Below are 22,415 nucleotides of genomic sequence, written 5' to 3' on the forward strand. Positions count from 1 at the left end.
TCTCTCTCTCTCTCTCTCTCTCTCTCTCTCTCTCTCTCCCTCCCTCCCTCCCTCCCTTCCTCCCTCCCTGTCTCTGTCTCTCCTTTCCTCACTCCCTGTTTCTGTCTCTCTCTCTGCCTGTCTCTCCCTCCATCCTTACCTCCCTTCCTCCCTCCGAAAGTGCAAGTGGAGGATAGATGGCCAAAATTGATGATTAACATATAAAAGTGCAAGCTAATGTGATTATGGAAACTAAAAGCTATCCTCAATTATCTGCAGGAAATGTCAGGCTCGGGGCCGGCTTCCCCCAGAGCCTAAGCATATTCTAAGCCAGCCACTTTCAATGTGGATTCCCAAGTACATAAAAGCATTCGTTTTCAGTCTTAACCGCAGAGAAATTAGGAAGGATAATCTAGGTACATTTAAAAAATTGTACGAAGTCATTTGTTCCTGAGCCGAGTGTGAGCTACAGATTGTCTGGGGTGGGCTTCCTGGAGTCTGCTGCCCAGCTGTTACTGCGGCCACGAAAAAGATCAAGCCAGGCCGCTAGGAAGCCACACAGGGACTGGACTTGTGGCAGAGACGGAGACACTGGGGCTAGCGGGGACCCGGGTGTGCCCCGAAACCAAGTCACGGGGAATCCTCAGACCAGACCATCAGACTATTACCTGCCAATGGACCCCAGTCCTCATCCAGAGGTCTCTGCTGCCACCCCCAAAGTACATAAAATCTGCTTGATTTTAGATTGTTGGTTTGTTTTGAGACAGGAGCTAACTCTGTAGCCCCAGTTATTCTGAAACTCACTGTCAGCTGGCTGACCTCACACTCGCTGGTACCTCCACGCCAGATCATTTCGATGAGGCATGTCCAGGACTGTGTCAAGAACCACAGGGCGCCACACTAGTACTCCTGGGAGACCCAGGACCAGGACCCACGTTCACCCACCTAAGAACTAAATTTCACTAAAGAAATGTGAACTTCAAAGGGGGGAGAGGGCTACACTTGGGTCTGTGTCTCTGGCGGCTCCAACATTGGAGCTAACAGATCAACCTCATCCCAGGGTCAAAGCCGACAGTCCCAGCTTCTGCATGCCCAAGATGGAGAAGTGGCCACTTCAGCTCTCTCCACCTTCTGTCTGGGGTCAGCACTATCAGATCTCAAGTTCTCTAATGCTCCCTCAGCTCCAACAGCCAATGTTCTAGTAGTTAGAAAGTTCTCCGCTAGCCCGGAGGGAAAGTTGCTCTCTGAGAAATGAGTTCCCAAAAGGCATGTCCATTCTCATTCCCAACAACAGTTCAGGGCTGACAGTGAGTCCCTGTCCCTGTCCCTGTCCAAACAGGGTTTCCAGTCCCCTCAGGAACTTAGAACCCAGAACGTCAGAGCCAGGAGGGTCCAGAGACTTCTCTCTGAAGTTTCTCAACTTTTCATCATTGAGTTACCCTGGAAACTGTGTATCTGTTTGGGGTTTGTCTGTTAAATACTTATTTTATTTAAGTATGTGCATGTATCTTTGTGTATGTATGGGCACATGTGTGTGTGTGTGCTCATGGAGACCAGAGAGGGTCCTTTGGTGCTAGAGTCTCAAGCATTTGTGAGTCTCTCTGCATGGGTGCTAAGAATCAAACCCATCTTTGTAACTGAGCAGCAATCACTCCTAACCACGGAGCCATCTTGCCAGCCCTGTTTGTTTTTGAGACAGGGACTCACTATGTAGCCCAGGCCAGATAGGGGTAGCCCAAGCTAATCATAAGCTTACAATCCTCCTGCTTCACCTTCCTGAGAGCTGGCATTACAAGCTTAATGGGCCATTCCTAAATTTAAAAATCTAAATATGTGGATAACTTTGATTATTTTATATTTAAAATATGTTGTTTAAGATCAGTTTGGTTTTTTATTTTTATGAAGTATTATTTCAACATTTATTAATAACTATTATACCTATAAAAGCAAATTTCAACTTTTCTTCCATTTAGTAAAAGTAAATGCTGTTTATTGTATCTCAGGTTAACTAGATTTAAAAAAAAAAAAAACTTGTAGATGTCTCATCACACCAGGCTCAAGGGTTGAACTACATTCCAATGGTTTTATCAGATATTAATAGATAAAAATAATCTAAAGTTTCTGTCATACCCATATCTGGAAACTAATAAATTTGCAGTTGTGAATGTTTTCAGACATGTTTCTGAAACATATAAATCTCTAATAAAGATATTTACATCGAAAAGATGAAGGTCCACTATGAATGTAACTGTCACCTTTTTAAGTACTGGAAACAGCCTGATGCTGAGGTAATAACTCCTGCCGAATGAGTACAATGGTAACCATGATGTTCAAACGCATTTGTGAAAGGTCTGGTGTCATATTCCTCAACTCTATGAAGTTCCACAAGGCGGCAGGGTGCAGCAGGTAAGATTTCCCCAGGGATGGACGTGCCAGGGACTGCTCGGCTCGGGGGTTAAGAGCAGTCTTTTGGCTCTGAGCTCTCTTCTCAAGATGTCCCTTAAGGAAAGAACGGCCCCATTCCCCATGGGGGCATCGAATAGTGAGGCCATGTCACCAGGTCAGGCAGGAAAAGCGGACTGCCTGTCTGCCTAGGCACCCTTGGGGCAGGAACACCTCTTCTCCCACAGAAAACCCTTGGTAAAGGTTTCCTGGATAAATGAATGAATGTGTGAATGAGTCTCAGGAAATAATTGATCAGGGGCAGGATCTGGGTCCCAGTCCCAGAACCTTGCCTTGACTGCTCTTGTCCACACACTCCCGAGTTGAGACAGTTTCCGTTTCAGGGAAGGAGGTCTGCACCTTCAGCTGCTGGTATTTCCGAGAGCAGAGGACCAGGGCATCACAGGGGCAGAGCACAGAGCTGGGAGTCAGGGGACCTGAGCTTGGTCCTAACTCTAGTCATGCAGAGTTGGTGTCACCTGGGACCATTACCTGAAGGTAGTCTCATGCTGGGCTCCAACTCTTAGAGACTGGGGTGGATATGTGTGCTCCAACAAGCCCCACAGGTGACCTGGATGCAAGCTAAAGCTGTGGGCCATAGCCCAACCTGCTGAGGCATCTCTTGCACAGTTCTGACAGTGTCTTTCCCTGCCTGGACAGTGAGAGGGAGATGCCCTTGACAATGAACGGTATCGGCAGTGACAAGACACATCAGTTCTCCCGGGTGCTGAGCACTCGTGTTAGCACATCTTATAAAAGAATGTGGAATGATAATGGCTGAGGAAGCCATTATCAGCATTAGAAACAACCAGAGAGGGGGCTACATCACTGCACTTGGGATGCCTACCTGTAAGCTCTGATCCAAAAGCAGGCCCCCACAACAAGCTACAGGCATGACATCAATACAGACATAGGTGAGCACTCACTTGCCAGGGCCAGCGATATCCCTGTCATCATCCCGCACTTTAATCTCCACATGTCATACCTGACCCTTCAATTTTGAACACGACTGGTCTGTGCAGTTTACTGTTGCTGTGACACACTGGAACAGTTAGTGACGGTGCATACTGATTCTGCAGAGCAGCTAGAAGCCAGGAGATGGAGGAGTCAAGTGCATTTAGGGGCTGGAGAGGATGGGCTGAGCATGCTCAGACTCTGGGTTCCAGCATTGTAAAACAGAACAAAGCAACACATGGCTAAGACCACTGGTGTGTAAGCCAGGCAGGCGGCGGCTGCTCCTGGCTTTGCTCCGTATCAGCAAGTCCCTTCCTTGTACTCACTTCCCCCCAGGTAAAATAAGGGACTTGATCCCAAAGTGTCCCCAAGCCTCCAGCGAGGCTACTCTTCCTTCTGTTGAGACTCAGCAGGAAGAGACAAATGTCGGGTAGACCCCTTGGCTGGGAAGGCTCTTCTTGGGGACCTAAATATCGTAATCATTCTGATCAAGAAGATCTTAACTCAAGCCCCTGTTGCTGTCTCCTGGATGAGTGACACGAGGGAAAAGCCACTCAGGTCCCCACACTTCAGTTATGTGATGTGCCACTCAAGCAGGGCTGCTGACTGCATACCAAAGGTGGAGCGGGGTGAGACGGCACGTACCTTCAGCACATACATAGCACGCTGCCTAGCACAGGGGACGCTCTGAATGTCTGCAGCTGACATTCTCGGGTCTCACCATTGCTAGTGCTGCTGCTTCTGCTTTGACAAAATCCAGGGATGGAGAGGTAAAGGGCCTGGCCTCAGCATACCCCTGTCCCCAATCCTGGCGGGCAGACCACGTAATCATGGTCAGTTTATACTGAGTTCTCTCAATCTAGAACTCACACTACTGGAGACTACTCTTATCTTTTTAGGAGGCTTAACACCACACACACACACACACACACACACACACAAAGAGAGAGAGAGAGAGAGAGAGAGAGAGAGAGAGAGAGAGAGAGAGAGAGAGAGAGAGAGAGGCCTTTTTACAAATACCACTGAAAATTCTATAGCAAAAGTTGAGCAAGTGCCAACTGCCCAGCTGTGGCTGAATATATGGCTCACAGCAGCTTCCATAAAGGCAACAATGAACAAGCCAGTTAGCCAGTAGCCACACAGCCAGGAGTGAGGCAAGAAAACAATGGGCTCTTCCTAGGCTTGGCTACCAAGTCCCGTGGCTGCTGAGACCAGGCCCTGGGACCCTGCCAGCACTGGGAGAGTACAGTGCTGGTCACATGGTGTTCCGGGACTTAGTCACTGGAAGGAGTCTGTCATTGGGTGATTGTTCTCCACCCCCCATTTAGAAACACAGGTCCTGCTTCACACTTGACAGACAGACAGACAGACATCCACAGGCAAGATCTGGGCTTGCCTCATATACTGGATGCTCAACAGATGACCAACACTCTGAGCTGTGTTTCAGTAGCAATTACACCATGGCTTAGTGTACCAAGTTGGAATAAGATAACTTTAGATCACAGGAAATGGCTTACTATGGGAAGTAGACTTCATACCCATGTCCTGAAACATACCTCACTTCTATTTCTGTTTCATTAACTGTCTTTCTTAGATCATTTTCTCATCCATCCTTGACCTCTGTTTAAAATCAAAAGAGCCATCCTGTCTTCCTCTCCATCCTTTGATCCTGTGAGCGTGGCCAGCATGAAGGAAATTAAGACTTGACGTTTGTGACCTCGCTGGGAGCAGAGTCAGAACCCCACCTTTAAGGTCCCACTCCAAATGCCCCTCGGAGTCTTTCCAGACGCCGCCGATCAAAATGTTCTCAGTCTCTGCTAAGCTGCGGGAGTTCTTGGGTGGGAACCACTCATTTGCATTTATATTTCATTATCTTGCCTAGGGAGCCATCTGTACCATAAGTGAAAGCCGGGAACACTTCCTCAACGAGGGTACAAAGTTTTTAAAGTGAGAACTGCCTCTTTGTCCCTCCTGTAATTCTCATGGTGCCTGGCATACACTGAACACCAAAGGAAGTTTTGATTGCCGACCAAAGCCACCCAAGTGCTCCTATAAGGCGGGGCCTGAAGCTACTGACAGGAAGTATCTGGGGAAACCTAACTTTCACTGTGTAAGTGGGTTTGTGGCCCTTAGGCACTTTTATCCTAACAACTCTACGCAGGGTAAGCAACATTGGACTCCCAGGCTTACAGATGAAAGTAGAGAAGATTGAAGTCATTTGCCAGAGGTCACACAGCTAATGACTAGAGCTCTGGGTGGGGACCAGGCAGTCTGACTCCAAAGCCCCTGCTCCCACACTGCAGACACTCAAGCTTTTCCTCCTGTGAGACTGGAAAAACAAACGGGGAGAAGCAGAGAAACCATGGAGAGAGCCATGTCAGGCTGAGAAACGTACAGAGAAAGGGAGTTCGGAGTGGGGGCAAGTCAGCATGTGGGAGACAGTGCCAGTGTCCACACCCTGGCTGAGAGTCTTCGCTGGGTTGGGGTTTGCAACGAGAGAACACTGGGAACTGAGAAGGTATTCATCTTACGCTCTCATTTCTACAAGTGCATGGGGATTCATTATCTAAGTAACATCTTCAATAATAAAACTAATAATAAAGGCACAGTCCCAGCAAGCAGAGTCGTCTCATCACTGAGGGGCTGCTGACCTTCTGACCTGTCCCCAAATACCAGCATCTGGAGACCCCAGGCGATGCCAAACAATTGAGAAAGAGTGTTTTAGGGCTTAGGCGTCCCAGCTCCAGCTTTTCCTAGTGTCATCTAAAAGCTTTCTCTATACTTGCCAAGGTTTTAGGAATACAAAAGAACCCTGGGATGTGTTCAGAGATGATCGTCCCAGTCGGGATTCAGAATGAGGACAGCCCTGGCCCCAACCCTGACAGTCCCATAGCCGCCTTCCAAACTTTCCCCAAAGGGCCCAGACACACAGCTGTGTGATATATCTCTTTTAAGCCCCAGTTCCTCCAGACCAATGGTAGGCACTTCCAGCACGCACATGTGTGCCCCCCTAAATGTCAGGGCAGCACCACAACACACCAATGGCCTTAAGGCTTAAGGGCAAGCCAGGCATGGTAGCGCAAGCCTTTAATCCCAGCACTCGGGAGGCAGAGGCAGGCGGATTTCTGAGTTNGAGGCCAGCCTGGTCTACAAAGTGAGTTCCGGACAGCCAGGGCTATACAGAGAAACCCTGTCTCGAAAAACCAAAAAAAAAAAAAAAAAAAAAAAGGCTTGAGGGCAACCAGGTGGAAGGTGACACGGAGCAGCCCTGGATGTCACCAGCCAAACTCATCCCCATCCCTGGAGGATACAGTAGGTTCAATGCTATGTCCCACAATACTCGGAGTATGTGGTTCAGGAACCATGCAGGAAACTGGTAGCCAAAAAAGTCAGCACCTAAACCTGACCTCCACCATCAAATTGGCCTTCGTGGTCTTACAGGGAATGAATCCTAGGTGACCAGGCTACGAGTCACAGGGTACCCATTTGTGCCCCAGGCTTACTGGGAAGTCTACTTCCGCTACGGAAAGCTGGCCACATCTAATCAGAGACAGAAAGAGAACGTTCTAAGAAACACAGGACTCTGGGGACACCATAAACATGGCTCTTTAGCCAAAAAGCTACTGAAGCAGAACCGCATAACCCTCTGTGCTGAAAAACCACACAAAACAACGCACAACCAAAACTTCCACAAGTCCTAGATGTCATCCTACAGATCCTGATACAGGGACCAATATCTCAGCACAGATTGCCACAGAATACCCAAGAGAAAAGCCAGCCAAATTAGAAGATAGCCAGAGAACAAATAAAACTCATTGCCTGTCAGTGAGGAACGTCAGAGCGATTAAATTAGCCTGAACGTGGCACTAACCTGATAAGGTCCCACGTTAGATAACTGTCCTGGGCATAAAGGTATAAATGAACCAGCACCTGGACTAGCCGGTGCCTCCCTCTACCAGACCATGCAAACTGGCCCTCCTGCCCTTGTGCTGACCAGCTTAGCCAAGGTAACTTCTGCTAGGATGTGTTCTGTGATGTGGGCATCGGTGTGACAGCTGAAGCGAGGACGGTGGGCAACATGAGAGCAGACACCATGGCCTCCTCTCGATACTAGAGACAGGCAACCTGCTGGCTCCTACCAAGGGCGAGGCACTGGCAGCACACGGTGGAACAGCCTGATGGCATCACACGTGGAAGCAAGGCCCAGGAGACTGTCTCTCGTTCTCGCCTCTCCCATTCTCTTTTACTACTAGAATACAAAAGTGAATCTAGGCAGACAAAACACATCAGACAGGTTCGGTGGTTCTGTCAAGCAGAGATGGGTCCCTGGGGCAGCTGGTGACCTTTGAGAAGTATCATGGCCTCAGTCTCAGATACTGAAAAGGACTGAGGACTGAGCATTGTCTTGATAGTATGACACCAGCCTTGGACAATGCCCATGTGCAGACCCTTATACTCTCAAGAGAAGGCTGGACTTCATCACTTGGACAAGGAAGGGACCATTAGGAAGGCCAGAGCTAACAACTGTTATGAAATATAATGCATTGAGGGGGTACCATGGCGGGCCCATGAGATGAGCTATGATTATGGGATGTTCAAATGGGAAAGACCCAGATCCATCCCAACTCTGGCACAGCTGTGCAATGTCTCCTTCTAACGGGGATACAGTGTCTAATTCAAGGGTTGTCGTTCAGTAAAATGACACGTTCATTTAAATGGGTCTCAGAAGAGGACACCGGTAGCTCCATTCTTAACCTGAGAGAATTAAAGCCAGAGAGCATCAAATGGCTTGTCCTACACGTTAGCCAGGACTGTCAGGCCCCTAGTCAGTAGCTTTCCTGCCATTCTACACTAGAATCATCCCCACTCACTCACAATTAGTTAATGTCACAGGACATTTACTAAGTTCCAGGCCCTGAACACCACTATGAGTTGCTGTTTCAAAGAGCTGGATTAGCCTGCTCTAAGATCCCACACAACTGACAGAACAGCCACAGCAGCAAACACCAGAGCCCCCAGTCCACGTGGGCCATGGCACTACGTGAGAGAGCTTAAGTATCATGTAACCAGCTGAGCCAGGCTCTCCTGCTGACTGTGAACTCCTGTGGTTTTCAAGCACTAGCAACATGCTGCAGGATACAGTGCCCTGGGCTAAGGAAGAGAGAGGCAGATGCAAAAGGAAGAAGAAAACCAACCAGCAAAGTAGGTTGTATATTTCCCTATCCTGGAGGGCCAGCATCCACGCCAGAGCATGGCTGGCCCGGCCTGCAGAACCTGGAGTGATTAGGTGGGGTGGGTCTCAGAGTCAATGTCTTGTAAATGCACACCCACCCTGGGAAGATGTGTTCTTACATCTTGGCATACAGACCCTCAGGCCCAGTCCAGATTTGGTGCATCTGAGTCTATATTCTAATAGGAGTCCAGGTATGGTACACATATGTGGAGGTCGGAGGAGCACAGTGGGGGGGGGGCGGGCAGTGAGAAGGAGACCCCTCTCCAGCAGCTAACAGAGAACCCCTCCCCAGTTACAGCTGAGACATGCAGACCACCTTCTCCTGCCAGGCAGCCCACCCCTTAGTAAATAGAGAAGGGGCCTCAGGTGACCTTTAAGGACTATATCTCCTGTCTCCTCCAGCGATGCACCGGAACCTACATCTGGGAACTCCATGTACTAGAACTGTGAGAATCTCAACACAACCCTCTGAGGCTAAGTGGGATCTACCATCCTGTCACCATTTTAGCAGTGAGAAGCAAAGGGAGCTCCCCCTTCCACACAGTCCTCCTTCCCACTGTCCCCTCATAAGCTCCCTCAAAAGCTCTCTGCATGGAAGAGGGGAGCTCGAGATAGCACCGCCTTGCTTCGCCTCAGGAAAAGAGACCGAGCTGCCTGATCACCCATAAAGACAGCACTGTGGATTCAGGCACAGAGCTGGCTGGTACCAGCTAAGCTCGTGAAGGAGGGAATCCTCTGAGATGACCAAACAGAGGACACATACATCATCCACCCTCCAGCATCCTACACTCCAGCCCCCACTGTCTCCAGGCCAGCACTTCTCTCTCTCTCTCTCTCTCTCTCTCTCTCTCTCTCTCTCTCTCTCTCTCTCTCTGTGTGTGTGTGTGTGTGTGTGTGTGTGTGTGTGTGTGTGTGTAATTTCTCACACGTGCCTGCCTTTGCATTCCCATGAGACTGGGAGCAACCAGGCTCCACTCCTCTTTCATCACGGCCCACAGTACCAAGCATGGAGACTTAACACCTGGCAGAGGCTCAATAAATACCATTTGTATTCATGTGCACACGCTTTCGAGAGGTCGGAGCCCTCACTCCAGGCTAACAAAGAGCTACTCACAAGCATTTATTAAGGACAGCTCAGAGCACACTGGGGTTCTGTAGGAGAAATATACCATACTAAGGGATTCCTTGAAAAGATGTGCACTCTTGGTTTGTGAAATCACTAGCACAGGAGAAGCCTAAGACCAGCGACCCAAGGATAACAGACACACCCTATCACAGATAAGACAGGCAGTCCAACGGCCATCACAAAGCCAGTTTCTGCTTTATACCTTGGCTTACCTATCGCTCGTCACTTGTTAATTACTCCCCTTATGTGCCTTTCCTGTTCACCCTCACCATTTCTCAAGCTAAGCCTACGGCAGCATCTGAACAGGAAGAGAATAAAGATTCCCAGAATTGCAATCAGGATTTGGTCAAGACAGAACCTTGCCTACCTAGTCAGTTCAGCACCTCATCTGTGCGCACGTTCCCTGGGGCCAGGCATCCAGGGCCAAACTCACGGCTGTACTTGCCCCATTCAAAGCTCCAGAAAAATCTTGAGCTGGGCCTTGGACATCTAGTCAGAATTAAGGCATTCATCCTCTGAGCAGAGAGAACCCAGCAAGGGGTACGCTTGCTCCCATTGTACAACGAGACATGTTGGGGACAGGAGGACAAGGCAGCCACAAACTTCTGTTGGCTTCAGTATGAAGCTCTTTCCAGCACCGCCAAACTTACTTCATCCAAATGTCTGCTTTGCTCTGTGCCAATGAGATTACGGTATAAAGGACCAAAAAGCATGGATAGGTGGCCTTGACCAAGGATTCTGACTATACACGAAGCTGTAGAGTCTAGAATAGTGGCTGCTACCCACATGTGGTTGCTTAAATTTGACCTGATTCAAAATTCAAGTCAACGTTTAAAATTTTTAAATCACACACTTTGGGGGAAATGCACGTGCATAGCACACAGAGGATGTGTGGATCCCAGGGATTGAACTCGGGTCATCAGACTTGGAGGCAAGCACCTCTAACCAGTTTGCCCACCTCCAAAATTTAAACCTTGAGCACACCTGTAACCAAAGAATTTAAGAGACATAAGGAGAAGAACTGTAAGTTCAAAGCCAGCTGGGCTACATGAGATTTTTTTTTTTATTCACATGAGCCATTTTCAAGCACTTAGCAGCCACTTAGAACCAACAGCTTCTATTTGTGTGGCACAGATACAGGGCACTTCTAGCAGAAGTGGGAATAGAAAGTTCTTCTTATAGCAAGCATGTGCAGGTGTGTGTGCGCACACACACACACACACACACACACACACACCTGCACACTCATGGGACCCCTTCAAGGGACCCATCCTTTTGCCTTCCTCACAAGAGTTGTGGAGTTAGACGCCGTGACCAGCTAACAGCCAAAAAGGCTCACCCCCTGCCTTGTTCTAGTTCGTCTCACTTCCTGAATGCCTTAGGAGACTAAGCATCCTCTCACTTTATTTTCACCTGGCCTCACACAGGAGAAGAAAACACGAACCGCAGTCAGCACTGCGGACAGCGACAGGCTCCTCCAGGCGGCCCAGAAAGTTTCAGCATTGCTCTCACCAGCTTTGCAGGAGGAAGGACCTCTCCCCCACCCCCCACCTCTGCCCCCAAACCACTAGGTGTGTGTGTGTGTGTTTCCTGCCCAATCTTCACACCACAGTCTTGCTGCCTTGAAAGCAAGAGTCAGTTCAGTTCAGAAGCTTCAAGAGCTGCTCCCCACAGGGTCTCAAGCTAAAAGGGAAGTTTCATGTCCACGTAGCCCTAGCTGTATATTCCACTGTCCCTGGGGGTCCTGTTCATCATGACAGTCACAGAACTGCTTCCTCCTACCCAGGACTAAGATGTTTCCTTCTGCCTGACCTCTGCCTCTCAAGAGACCCAAGCCAGCCACACCACTCTTCAAAACCTCCTCCCCTCTCTGACATCCCAAAGCATACCCAGTTTACATGGTGGAGTGAGTACTAGCTTTTAAGGTTCTAGGTGAGCCCATATGTGGAAGAACTAGCTTTACCAGCAGCTAGCTGTACAGCCACACAGAAGTCACACTACAATTCCAAGCCTCCATTGCTTGAGCAGTAGAATAATGATCTTGGTCTAAGGCATTTCTAACACTCATGAACCTAGCATGCTCTCAAAACGAGCTGCCAATGAAATCGCCATGCACGAAACAGGGCCTACAAAGAAGACGTCAAAGGCCATGAACAGTAAAAGTGAGGCAGAGGCCGGGGCTGGATGATCCAGAGAATCCTGAGTAAATCCCCAACTCGGGTTTCCAAGGCTTCAGTTCCACTCAGTCTGTGATGACAATTGGAAAGAGATCTGGAGGGATCTGGTGTCTGCCCTTTCTTATTCCAGTGCAGGAAAACTGCTTATACCCTCAGAGGCATTTTCCTAAAGAACGTGTCACCATGGAAAGATACCCTCGCCCAGTGGGTTCTTCAACAATGGCCTGGAAGCAATGTCTGGAACACAGACTTCCCTCAGCCAAGTGAACAGACACCTGAAGCACAGTACTGACTTCACTGCCGACTGTGCAGAAGCCAGACAGACTGTGGATAATAACCTAAAGCCTAAATTTTGGTGATGCCCCTATAAAGCTAATTGGTCTCATAAGCCAAGGCATTGCAAGAATGAGGGGGGAAGCTCATTCAGACTTCGGCTCAATGGTCCCTGTCAAAATGAGAGTTCTAATACCTCCTCTTATTTACAACCTAGTCTCAAAGTATCCACCCTTTCTATCTACACACAGTGAGATTCGGGGCGATTGTCTTCCACTTGCTCAAAGAGAAGCTACCAGGGAGTTTTAATGGGATTTCCACTGCAAATGAAGATTAAACTAGAAGCAGAATTCAGCTGGAATGATTCCATCAACGTAAGCAGTACACGCACACATGTGCACACACAAACATGTTCGTAACCTTATAGAACTTAAGTAACAAAAATGAGATGAGCTTAAAAACCACTGAACTCAGTACTGGAAATGTCATATATATATATATATATATATATATATATATATATATATATATATATATATATATATATACACACACATATATATATATTCAATTGCTGCTGGAGTCAACTGGCAGGCATCAGTATAAGATGGGGAATTCTCCTGACTGGGGAAAGTCCTCAGAATTGGTCTGCCAGCCATTCACTCTCATCCTAGAAAAACACAAGGTCTGAGGACCATCCCAGCTGGCCTGATCTGCATCCAGCAAAGTTTGTTCAGCACACAAAGCTGGAACTTTGTCACTCCCAGAGGCTTGCCCCCAAGATAACGTGCTAAGTGCTCAGAGAAGCAAGGCAGGCAGACCCCACTATGACCGGGGAAGAGGAAGAAAGATTCCCGTACTGGGGGTACTTGCTTTTCTCCTAACAGCTCTGGTCGGTGAATTTTCAGGTCCTTATCCTGAGAACCATAGCAGGGACTTCCTCTGAGATGATGAAGGCCAGAGCCACAGTCCATAAATGGTATAGTACATACTGTCCGAAATTAGCAAATGTCCCTTACATCTGAGCCCACGGGACACAGACAGGGTCTTAAAAGCCTCAGTATTGCTGGAGGAAGATGGCATATCCCTGACCGAACAGCGAGTGTCTCAGAAAAGCCAGGTACTGCTGCTGAGAAAACTTCCTCCAACTCCAGTGCCCAGGACTTACCCTAAGACCAACAGAGAAATCCTCCCTTCCAACCCCAGAGCTAATCTGGGCCTTTTATCTCGTTAACTTTGTTTATGGTGATCCTGTAAGAGGTTCTGAAGTTCTCCAAGCCCCTCTCTAATTAAATTCATTACAACAGATTGGGGCTTTCTTTCTGGATCTCAGAAAAATTAACAACACAATTAGCATTATAATGATGAGAGAGAGGGGCTGCCAGGGTGGGGGTGGGGTTGGGGAGGGAAGTGGGGGAGGACAGGAGCAGGTGAAGGAAGAGAGACAGCCGATGAGGCAGCTGCTTCTCTGAGGAGGGAGCTGCAGGAGTGGGGGGGGGGGGGATGACCCTGCAATGCCCCGAGCACTCCAGTTCTTTTGAGAGAGTCAAGACAGCAAGAAATTAATCAATGACATAAATCCCAGAGACGAGGATTCACAGAAACCTTCCAATTTGACAGAGAAAGAAACACAGCTAAGTTCAGTCAGTAATGGGACCAGAGGCCCAAATATGTCCCCTCCCTGCCAGTCTGTATATCAGGAAGCCTTGGGGGTGGTGGGGCGGGGTGAGAGCAGGCAAGGTGAGGCAGAGACCCTGATGCTGCCAAGTGCTTGCTTCTCCCTCTGGTGGGTCCCCTGTGTGACCTCGAAGGCAGAGAAGCAGTTTCTATTGTACCATGACACCTTCCTCTAAACCCCCTGATGCCCCTTCAGCCTGAGCTGAGTGAGGACAGATCCCACCTCCCTGAGAAACATGTCAGTCTTAACTTCTGAGCACAGCCCGGGGTTCTGTGCACAGTGCTGCTCACAAGGTGTTTTCTGTGCCTCCCATTCTATGTCTTTCAGGAAACAGGAGGTACCCACGCTCTCTGAGCCACTCTGGTGTCTCTCCCATTTCTTGATTTTTCTACCAGAGCTTGGAAACTCATTCTCATATGTAAAAGAGAGGCATGGGCTTTAGTGTCAAATGCGTAGATCCAAATCCTAGCTCTGCAAACTCGCCCATTCTATGATCTTCAACCAGCAACCACCTCTGGGGAGTCTGTGGTTATCCGTGAAACTGAATCCTGAAAATACCTGGTTTTGCAACATTTTTATGAGGATCAAGTAAGAAGGTACAGATAAAGCACACAGTAGGGCACCTAATACACAATAAGCATTCAACAACGAAGACTCCTCTTCTGTTTCTTGGCTGGCCTCAGGAGAGTGGCTCCAGAGTTCTCAAACTGGCTGGACGATCTGACAGATGCCCTGGATCAGCAATACTGTGAAAGTGCCTACTTAAGCTCTTAGGGCAGCCACTGGCTTCCAGGCTCCCCTGATGTCCCAGAAACCAAGCCATAAGCATTCAACCTGTGCCCTGTGGCAAGGCCTGATCCTTCTCTGGTCGGTGAGTCAGTGAGTTCTCTAGTGACTGCTCAAAGGTTTGCCATCAAACTCTTCTAGGCAAAGCGGGCTAAGTGTCTAGCCAAAGAGTTTTGCTATCACTGTAGGTTCGCTGTCCACTGTCACCCCTCAGACATGCGCCTAGAATAGCAAGAACTCTTCGACCTTTGTTACAGCGTTTCTTACATGATGTTTTTGGGATAATTTTCACTTCCTTCCAATGCATCACACACCACCGTGCACAGGGCCTGACACAGCTCAAAGCTCAGGACATTGTATGTGTGGGAACAGGAGACACTACCCACACAGATGAAAGTGTGTCTCTGCTCTGTCTCTTTTACTAGCACATCTATGGAGATAACCTGATCGACTGTATAACTTTTAAGGATTTCCCCTGTTCGTCTTCAACCTCTCCTCCCATATGGACATATATGACGACTCCTGCCTGAGCCTCCTTATACCCGTAAGACCCTCCCCATGTCTCGTGGCCTACTGTGCTCCCTTGCCTTACTTCTGAACATGACTATGTTCCAACTCACTGTTCCTCCAACAGACTGGGAACTCCCTGAGGACACCCGGGCCTCTCCTCTGAGTGGCTCTGACATTCCAAGCCCTTACTAGACCGTACTTTGTCCCTGGAATACATATTCAAAGGAGAGGGGATTAGGAAAGCTAAGTAGCCTCCACCTTTTCCCAGAGTTCCCTGTGGATGCTTCTCCATCAAACTCCAGGGTTCAGCTGCACACAGAACCACCAAGCTGTGCCTGAGTAAGCTGGGGAATCTGATAGCACCTTAAATCTCACCTCCGCCCCCAGCCTTTCCCAGGCAGTCAGCATCAAGATCAGCTCTGAGCTACCATTCCAGATGGCTGTGGGCAAGAGGGACTGGTACCAGTGGAATTCGGGATGCTGTAGTTAGTTCAGCATCTTTGTCTGCCCAACTTCACTCAGGCTTCTCTGTATGATTTGTCTGATGACCTGTCTCCCTCTTCCATGACACTGAGCTCTGAGAAGACCTGTCTCTGTCCTTGCTTTCCCTCTCTGACCTCAGTGGCAGCAATACTGCAGGGCTTAATGAACATCTGAGGCGGGAGTAGACATACTATACTTGATGGAGTAGACATCAAGTTCCTCTCCTTGACCCTCCACGGCCTCCATCCAATCAAACACAGTAGGACCAGGCCCATTCTGCCCCTTCCTTGCTGACTCCCTAAGGTTTTCTGTTTCTAAAGACCGAGGGAGATGCTCACACCCCACAACGACTGGATGGCTTCAGAGATCTCCATACCTCTGGGCATCCAGACCAGCCTGGGAGAGAACCATGGCGCCAGAAGTTGCGACAGATGATGGGAGAAATCCTGTCCCAGAGTCACTGCAAAAACAGGACCCTCCTGAGATCTGCCCCACCTCAAACCCAAAACTCAGATCTCAGCCACCCCTCCGTGGGACGATGAAAGGACCAGCCGCTGTTAGCAGAGCCTGCTTCTGTCCACAGGGAACCACTCCTGCACGCAGTTCCACCTGAGCCAGCCAGTGAAGCACAATTGGCAGGTCCTGCCCCTGCTCCCTGGGGAGCTGGCTCTGCTGTTGGCGTGCCTGGATTTAACTCTCTGTAGCTTTTGTGATGCCAAACAAGGGGGCAAGGGCTGAGATTCGTGGCACAAAGCTGGGAAATATGTAGGCTGTTATCAGAAGCCCCATTTAACCTGAGCCCCAATCAAGCACTTGAACGTCAGAGCCCTGATCCAATCAGCTCCCGACAACAGCTGCAGGTGATGCTTCTGTGATACCAGGAAAAGCTGGCAGATCGGAGGCCCCAACGCCAGGAGAAGCTTCCCGCCCTGCCCCCCACAGGCAACGGGGAGGGGACCAAGAAGGGTGACAAAGCCGATGTAGCCGGTCTCCCAACACCATGTCCCCTGGACAGACACAGTCTGAAGGCCATACAGAATTACCACAGCCCACGTTTCAGTCAGCTGTGTTCAGCCCCTCAGTAATCCAAAGCAAGAACCTCTGGGGAAACAGCCGGGGCCAGACTGCAGTTTGTATCTTACCTCCTCTAAAGCCTAGGGTTTTAAAGGAGTCTTGGAGACAGGGGTTTGGGAAGCCAGCCCCTGTTTCCCTGTTTTACAAAGCCATATACAATTTCTTAGGTTTTGTCTCTTTTCTTAGTAATATCATATTCTCTCTCTCTCTCTCTCTCTCTCTCTCTCTCTCTCTCTCACACACACACACACACACACACACACACACACACACACACACACACACACACACACACACACACACACCCTCAGCCTAATCCAAAGACTGAGGGTAGAAAATTGTTTGCCTCTCTCTGAAGAACCAGCTTAGTCAAGACAAAAGGTAAAATGTACTGGACCGGAAGGCGATCCCCCTCTCTCTCATTTGCCTCCTGCAGGCAGTTCCACAGATCCAGCATCCTTGGCCTCAAAGGACTGAGCTCTGTCTCCTTTCCTCTGGCTACCCCACAGCCTCTCCAGGGTCTTCCTTGCTCCACACCCTTTCCCTGGGCAGCTTCTACTTAAGCTTAAGTTCTATGGGATCTGAACCTGCTGGTCTCTGGCCCTATTCAAACCACACATCTCCTGGGCACCCTGGTCTCAAAAGCTATGGCTTGCCCTTGCCTTACTGAAGATTGGATCTGGGCCCAGCAGGGCTCACCTCAGTTCCAAGGTTAGAGGAGGCACACCAGGGCCCTCCTATCAGGGAAAGAGACAGGCAAGAAGAGGAATATTGTCACCCTCTCCTCTGGAACTAGAGGAGGGATCTTTGTCCAGAAACACACACACACACACACACACACTCATACACAAAACACATACATGCTCATACACAATATACACATTCATACATAACACACATACACACATACTCATACATAACACACACACACACAACATACACACACGCACACACAACTCAGCCAGTAAGCCAAGAGAGGAATAAAAAGTAGACCCTGGCTCGGGGAGTGAGGGGGCTGTTGTGGGACCAGAGTCTCCGTGATTCAGCACTCTGGCCACTCCCAGCTGTGTCGTGGGTCACACTCAGGACCGCTCCTGATGCCAGAGTGCTGGCTTGAAAGCTGAGGAAGAGTCTTTGCTAAGACCCCAACTCTCAGGCCCTCCTGCAAGGTTTCTCTGCCAGGCCTTTGCAGCCCAGGACTCTCAGGAGCCTGAGGGCCATTCCCTTGGACCTGCCTCTTCCCCTAGCCTCATGCCCTTCCCGATCCCATCTAGGAAACAAACCTGAACAGTTCCAGGAGAGGAGAGGACCACACAGAGGCCTACAAACTCGAGTATCTCTCTCCCAAAGCTATGAACAGGCTCAAACATGCAGCACGGGGCTTTAGGGGGGCTGAATCCACAACAGTGAACACCTGACCCGCAGAGCCCAGGCCTCTGTGGCAGAGTAGGACGATGCATGGGTAGGTAGACTGAGTCCGAGCCCAGTCAGCATGGGATCTACATCACCACGAAGGGCAGGCAGAGAAGGTGATGGGTAGTAGGCCGGCTAGGAACCAAGGAGAGTAGGGAAGATGTTCCAGAGGGAGCGTGCGGGATGAGGAAACAAGGAAGCCACCAAGAAGGGGTTGGGACTGGGTGTGAAGATGGGGACCATGGAGAATAAACTGGAAGGGAGCGAACAGAGGCCAGCACTACACAGGGCCGCGGGTCAAGAGAGAGAAAAGGGTGAGAGGGCAAGCAGAGGGGCCACGGGTGAGGCAGGAAAACATAAGTGGAATGGGGAACTGAAAAGTGAGGTGTACAGAGAGAAAACAGGGGCTGGCCGGTCTCCAATGGTGAGGCTGAGACAGAGAGGAAAGAGAGAGAGAGCGAGGGAGAGGGATGGAATATGGGATGTTGCCAGCCGAGTCTGAAAGGGTATTGGGGTGGAGAGGGCTGAGAGCTGGAGAGAGACGCCGCCAGAATCTGGTGGGTTCCGGGCAGGTGGCAGTGTAGAGAGAAAAAGGCACAGGGATGTGGATGGAGGGGGATGGGACAGGTCGGGGGATGCAGATGGACTGAGGAAAGCGGAATCGAAGGGGGTGCTGCTGGTTGGGCTTCCAAGACCGGGTTCTGCTATCCTACCGGGTGCCCGCGCTCACCTTACCTCCAGGAGCTCCGGCTCCAGCCCCGGGCGCAGTCCCAGATGTCCGCTCCCGGCGCCGCCACTTCCCTCGCGTCCCCTGCAGCACCTCTCGCTGCCAGCCGCCGCATTAGGGCAGAGACTAGCCCGTGCGCGCCCCCGGGCGGCCAGCGCGTCCCCGGCGGCCTGCGTGCGCGCCCCCGAACCCCTCCCTGCGTACGAGGAGCTGGGACCAGGACCCAACAGCACTGATGGATGCTCAGGTGCCACAGTGCGCCCAACGCGAAGGATCAAGTTGCAGAACCAGAGTCTGGGAACCCTGTTTTCTCCCTTGATCTTGGATGCTCCTTCAGAAGAGTGGCACTCCGTGTCGTAGGACCTGGAGCCAGAACTGTTGCGGTCTGTCCTGCAAATAACCCCTTTATGAGTTCTTAGGGGCAGGAATTTGTCCACAGCTTTGGAGAACCTAGCTCGGCAATGCTTACGGTCAACCCTCCAAAAAGTTCCTCTGAGTTGTTCATCTGAAGCTGACAAGGGGGAAAAAAAAAACTTAAGGGGATTACAGGTGGATCTTGTTTTAAAACTGTAAGAATTGTTCTTCCCCGGGGGAGATTCGGGGCACTGTCCTAGACTTGAGTTAGAGTGGAAAAACCTTAAACTTGGAGACCACACATCCAAATGTTAGCCCTGCCTCCATGACTGAGCAGGTCTGAGCATGCAAAATGGGCTGCGTCTTCGCTGAGATCCCGCCCCCTTGGTAAACCTCAGCTAATGTACACAGGCAGAGACCTGTGCCCAGCTCCCACCTTGAAGGAGCCCTTAGAAACGTCTAATTCAGCTCCCTGCCCAAAACTACAGCCCCGTAGGCACCACCACTCTTCTGTGATCACACCCAGGTATCACTTCCACTTAGACCTGAACCCACCTGCCAGTCTCAGCATCCCCCGCACCCCACCATTGCCTGTGGGCTCAGGAAAAAAGGAGCTGCAGATCACCCCCACTGCCCCACACATAGCCTGTGCTCAGTAAAGGCTCATCCACTCACTGACAAAACGGCCTCTCTTCGTCTAGGGGCTTCCAACCCAACAGCTGCAGATGGGAGGCAAAGAGGACACCAGGAGGCAGGGAGGGAGGCCAGTTTTGAAAGCCTTGAAGCAAGATTGTCAGAATCCTGGGCAATTTTTTTCAAGGTTCCTAATATACAAAGCATCAAGTCACCCAAAAGCAATACTCCAGCATCACCCTGTATAAGTCCTGAGAATGAGACTTCACCCTCCCAGAACCCGATGACACTAAGGAGCCAGTCAACCCAACCAGAGGGAATGGGGAATCAAGGTCTGGAAAACTCAGAAGGGGAAACTGTGGAGGATGCTCCTGGCCCCTGGTGGGTCCCAGACACCTGACAGTCTCTTAGAAGACTTGAGGGAAGGCACTTGAAAGCAGCCAGGTCTGTATGCAGGGCAGGGCTCCTTGACCCCCCTTTATTAAAAGCATCCAATGGTGGCTGGTCCATGAAATAAAGAATTCTCCTATCCTATGAGGCAGCTCCCTGCATCCTACTGTGTGGATCCCTAGAGCAGCAAGAGGCAGCTATCTTCTGGTGATGCGTGGTGACTATTGTGTCCACCCTAGAGGCACCTGCTGAGCTCCAAATGTCACCCGCACTGTATCAGACCTGAAAAACTAGACAATTGCTTACTTTTTATTGGTTTTGTAAAGATTCATTTATTTTATTTTATCTGTATGGGTGTTTTACCTGCATGTGCTGTGCACCAGGTGAATGCAGTACCCAAGGAAACCAAAACCGCGTCTCTCTCTTGTCTACAAACAATCCTCTTCTACAGCCTTCCACAGGGACACAGGGACACAGGGACACAGGCAGATTTGTCCATTATTGATGGAGAATTAACTTGGGACGGCCTTTGGGAGAGCAATTTGCCAGGATCACTGAGACTCTAAATGTCCTTGCCACCAGTTTCATTCTTAAGAATGTGGTTGGAGAGATGGCTCAGAAGTTAAAAGCACTTCCTACTCTTGCAGAGGACCAGAGTTCAGTTCCCAGCACCTCTGTCAGGAGTCTCACAAGCACCTATAACTTCAACCCCAAGGCATCTGACACCTCTGGCATCTGTGGGCACTTGTGAGTGCACACACATACACACACACACATATATATTCACATATACACAAACACACAAGCACACAAATACACATATATACACAAATATACACACAACACACTCAAAACACATATATATTCATACACATACATACACATATACTCAAACACACATATATACTCATACACACAGAAACACATGTGTACACAGTCATACCACACAGAAAAACACACACTCACACACAAACATGCACACATACACATACTCATACCACACACACACAAATGCACTTACACACAAACACACACACATACAAACACTCACATACAAATACTCATACCACACACATATTCACACCACACACACACATACATACACTCATACACATACATACACATAATTTAAAATAATACAAATAAATGTTTAGAAAGAGAATCCGGCCTGCAGAAACATGGGCATGAGTTACGGAGGTGTGTAGATGCTGACACACTGCGTGCAGCCACACAATGGTGTTTAACACTGATAACACATGCAGAGGGAGGGGATCCCACAACACTGATCTTGTTAAAAGAACACCCAGTTATAGCATGTAGCATGTTTTCTCTTGCTAGTGGAAAATAAAAAGCAAACTGGGACAAGGACAGGGACAAGAGGAGGTGACGATGGCCTGGTCCAGATTAAGAGACTAGGTCAGGATTATAAGGGACCCGGAGGGACCCAACCTTTGCTGAAGCCTCTCATATACCAAGTCTTTTATCACTTATGGTGCAATGGATTGTTTTACTCACTCAGTAATGAGGGAAGAGGCCCGAATGGCTCTAGGGAATTGCAGCAGGGGAGGATGAGGCAGGGGATTGACCTGAAGGCCCTTGCCTTGTCTGCTCTTGATTTCTGAGTACTCCCCTCTGGGCCACCAGAGTGCCCTGCCTGCCTAATTGACCATGGGTATCTCCTGGGCTCCTTGGGCCGTACCGCCTGGTGCGTAGCAACTGAAGCCTGGTGGACAGGAGTCCAGCTCTGCCATCAGAGGACTGACAGCATCGCCACACTCCCTGCCCTGGGAACAAAACAAAGGGAGAGTCTCACAAGAACTCTGATGTCACAGCTGCTGAGGCCCCCGCACTCCACACAGAGTCCTGGGACAAGTCGGAGCTGTCCCAACCTCCACTGAGGCAGGATGGCTGGATGTGGCTCTCGGGGCTCTCTGGGTGTGGCAGTGTGTGTCTCTTCTCTGTGTCCTTTCACTGGGATAGACCACACACACCCACCCACTGGCTCTCGTGAGCACCAGAGAGCTCTCATAAGTCCTGCACAAACTGCCTACCTGAGTGGCTTATGGACTGCCCCTTACATATTTATTATTACTAAGACTGTACTAAGGAAGCAAGAGGGGAGTCAAGGTCTCCAAGGCCCACAGTGAACCTCAGTCCCACATCTGGCCCTGCCATGGGTGACC

The 22,415-nt window shown here is 49.7% G+C and overlaps 1 protein-coding gene across 18 annotated transcripts in view; it reads right to left on the reverse strand.

Annotated features, from left to right (window-relative positions):
- Nucleotides 1-18,988, reverse strand: part of Nfasc (neurofascin) — a 173,911-nt gene extending 154,923 nt beyond the window's left edge. For 12 of the 18 annotated variants that reach the window (XM_029538295.1, XM_029538287.1, XM_029538300.1 and 9 more), the window contains exon 1: nucleotides 18,864-18,988. In XM_029538295.1, coding sequence (XP_029394155.1) covers nucleotides 18,864-18,970 — 107 coding nt within the window. In that variant the 5' untranslated portion in view covers nucleotides 18,971-18,988. Of the gene's footprint in view, nucleotides 1-18,858 lie in introns of all 18 variants that reach the window. The other 6 variants (XM_029538298.1, XM_029538290.1, XM_029538297.1 and 3 more) reach the window with 3 other exon arrangements.
- Between the last annotated feature and the right edge of the window lie 3,427 nt (nucleotides 18,989-22,415).

The sequence above is a fragment of the Mus pahari genome, chromosome 5 (assembly GCF_900095145.1).
Source record: "Mus pahari chromosome 5, PAHARI_EIJ_v1.1, whole genome shotgun sequence".
In the NCBI taxonomy this organism is placed as follows: domain Eukaryota; kingdom Metazoa; phylum Chordata; class Mammalia; order Rodentia; family Muridae; genus Mus; species Mus pahari.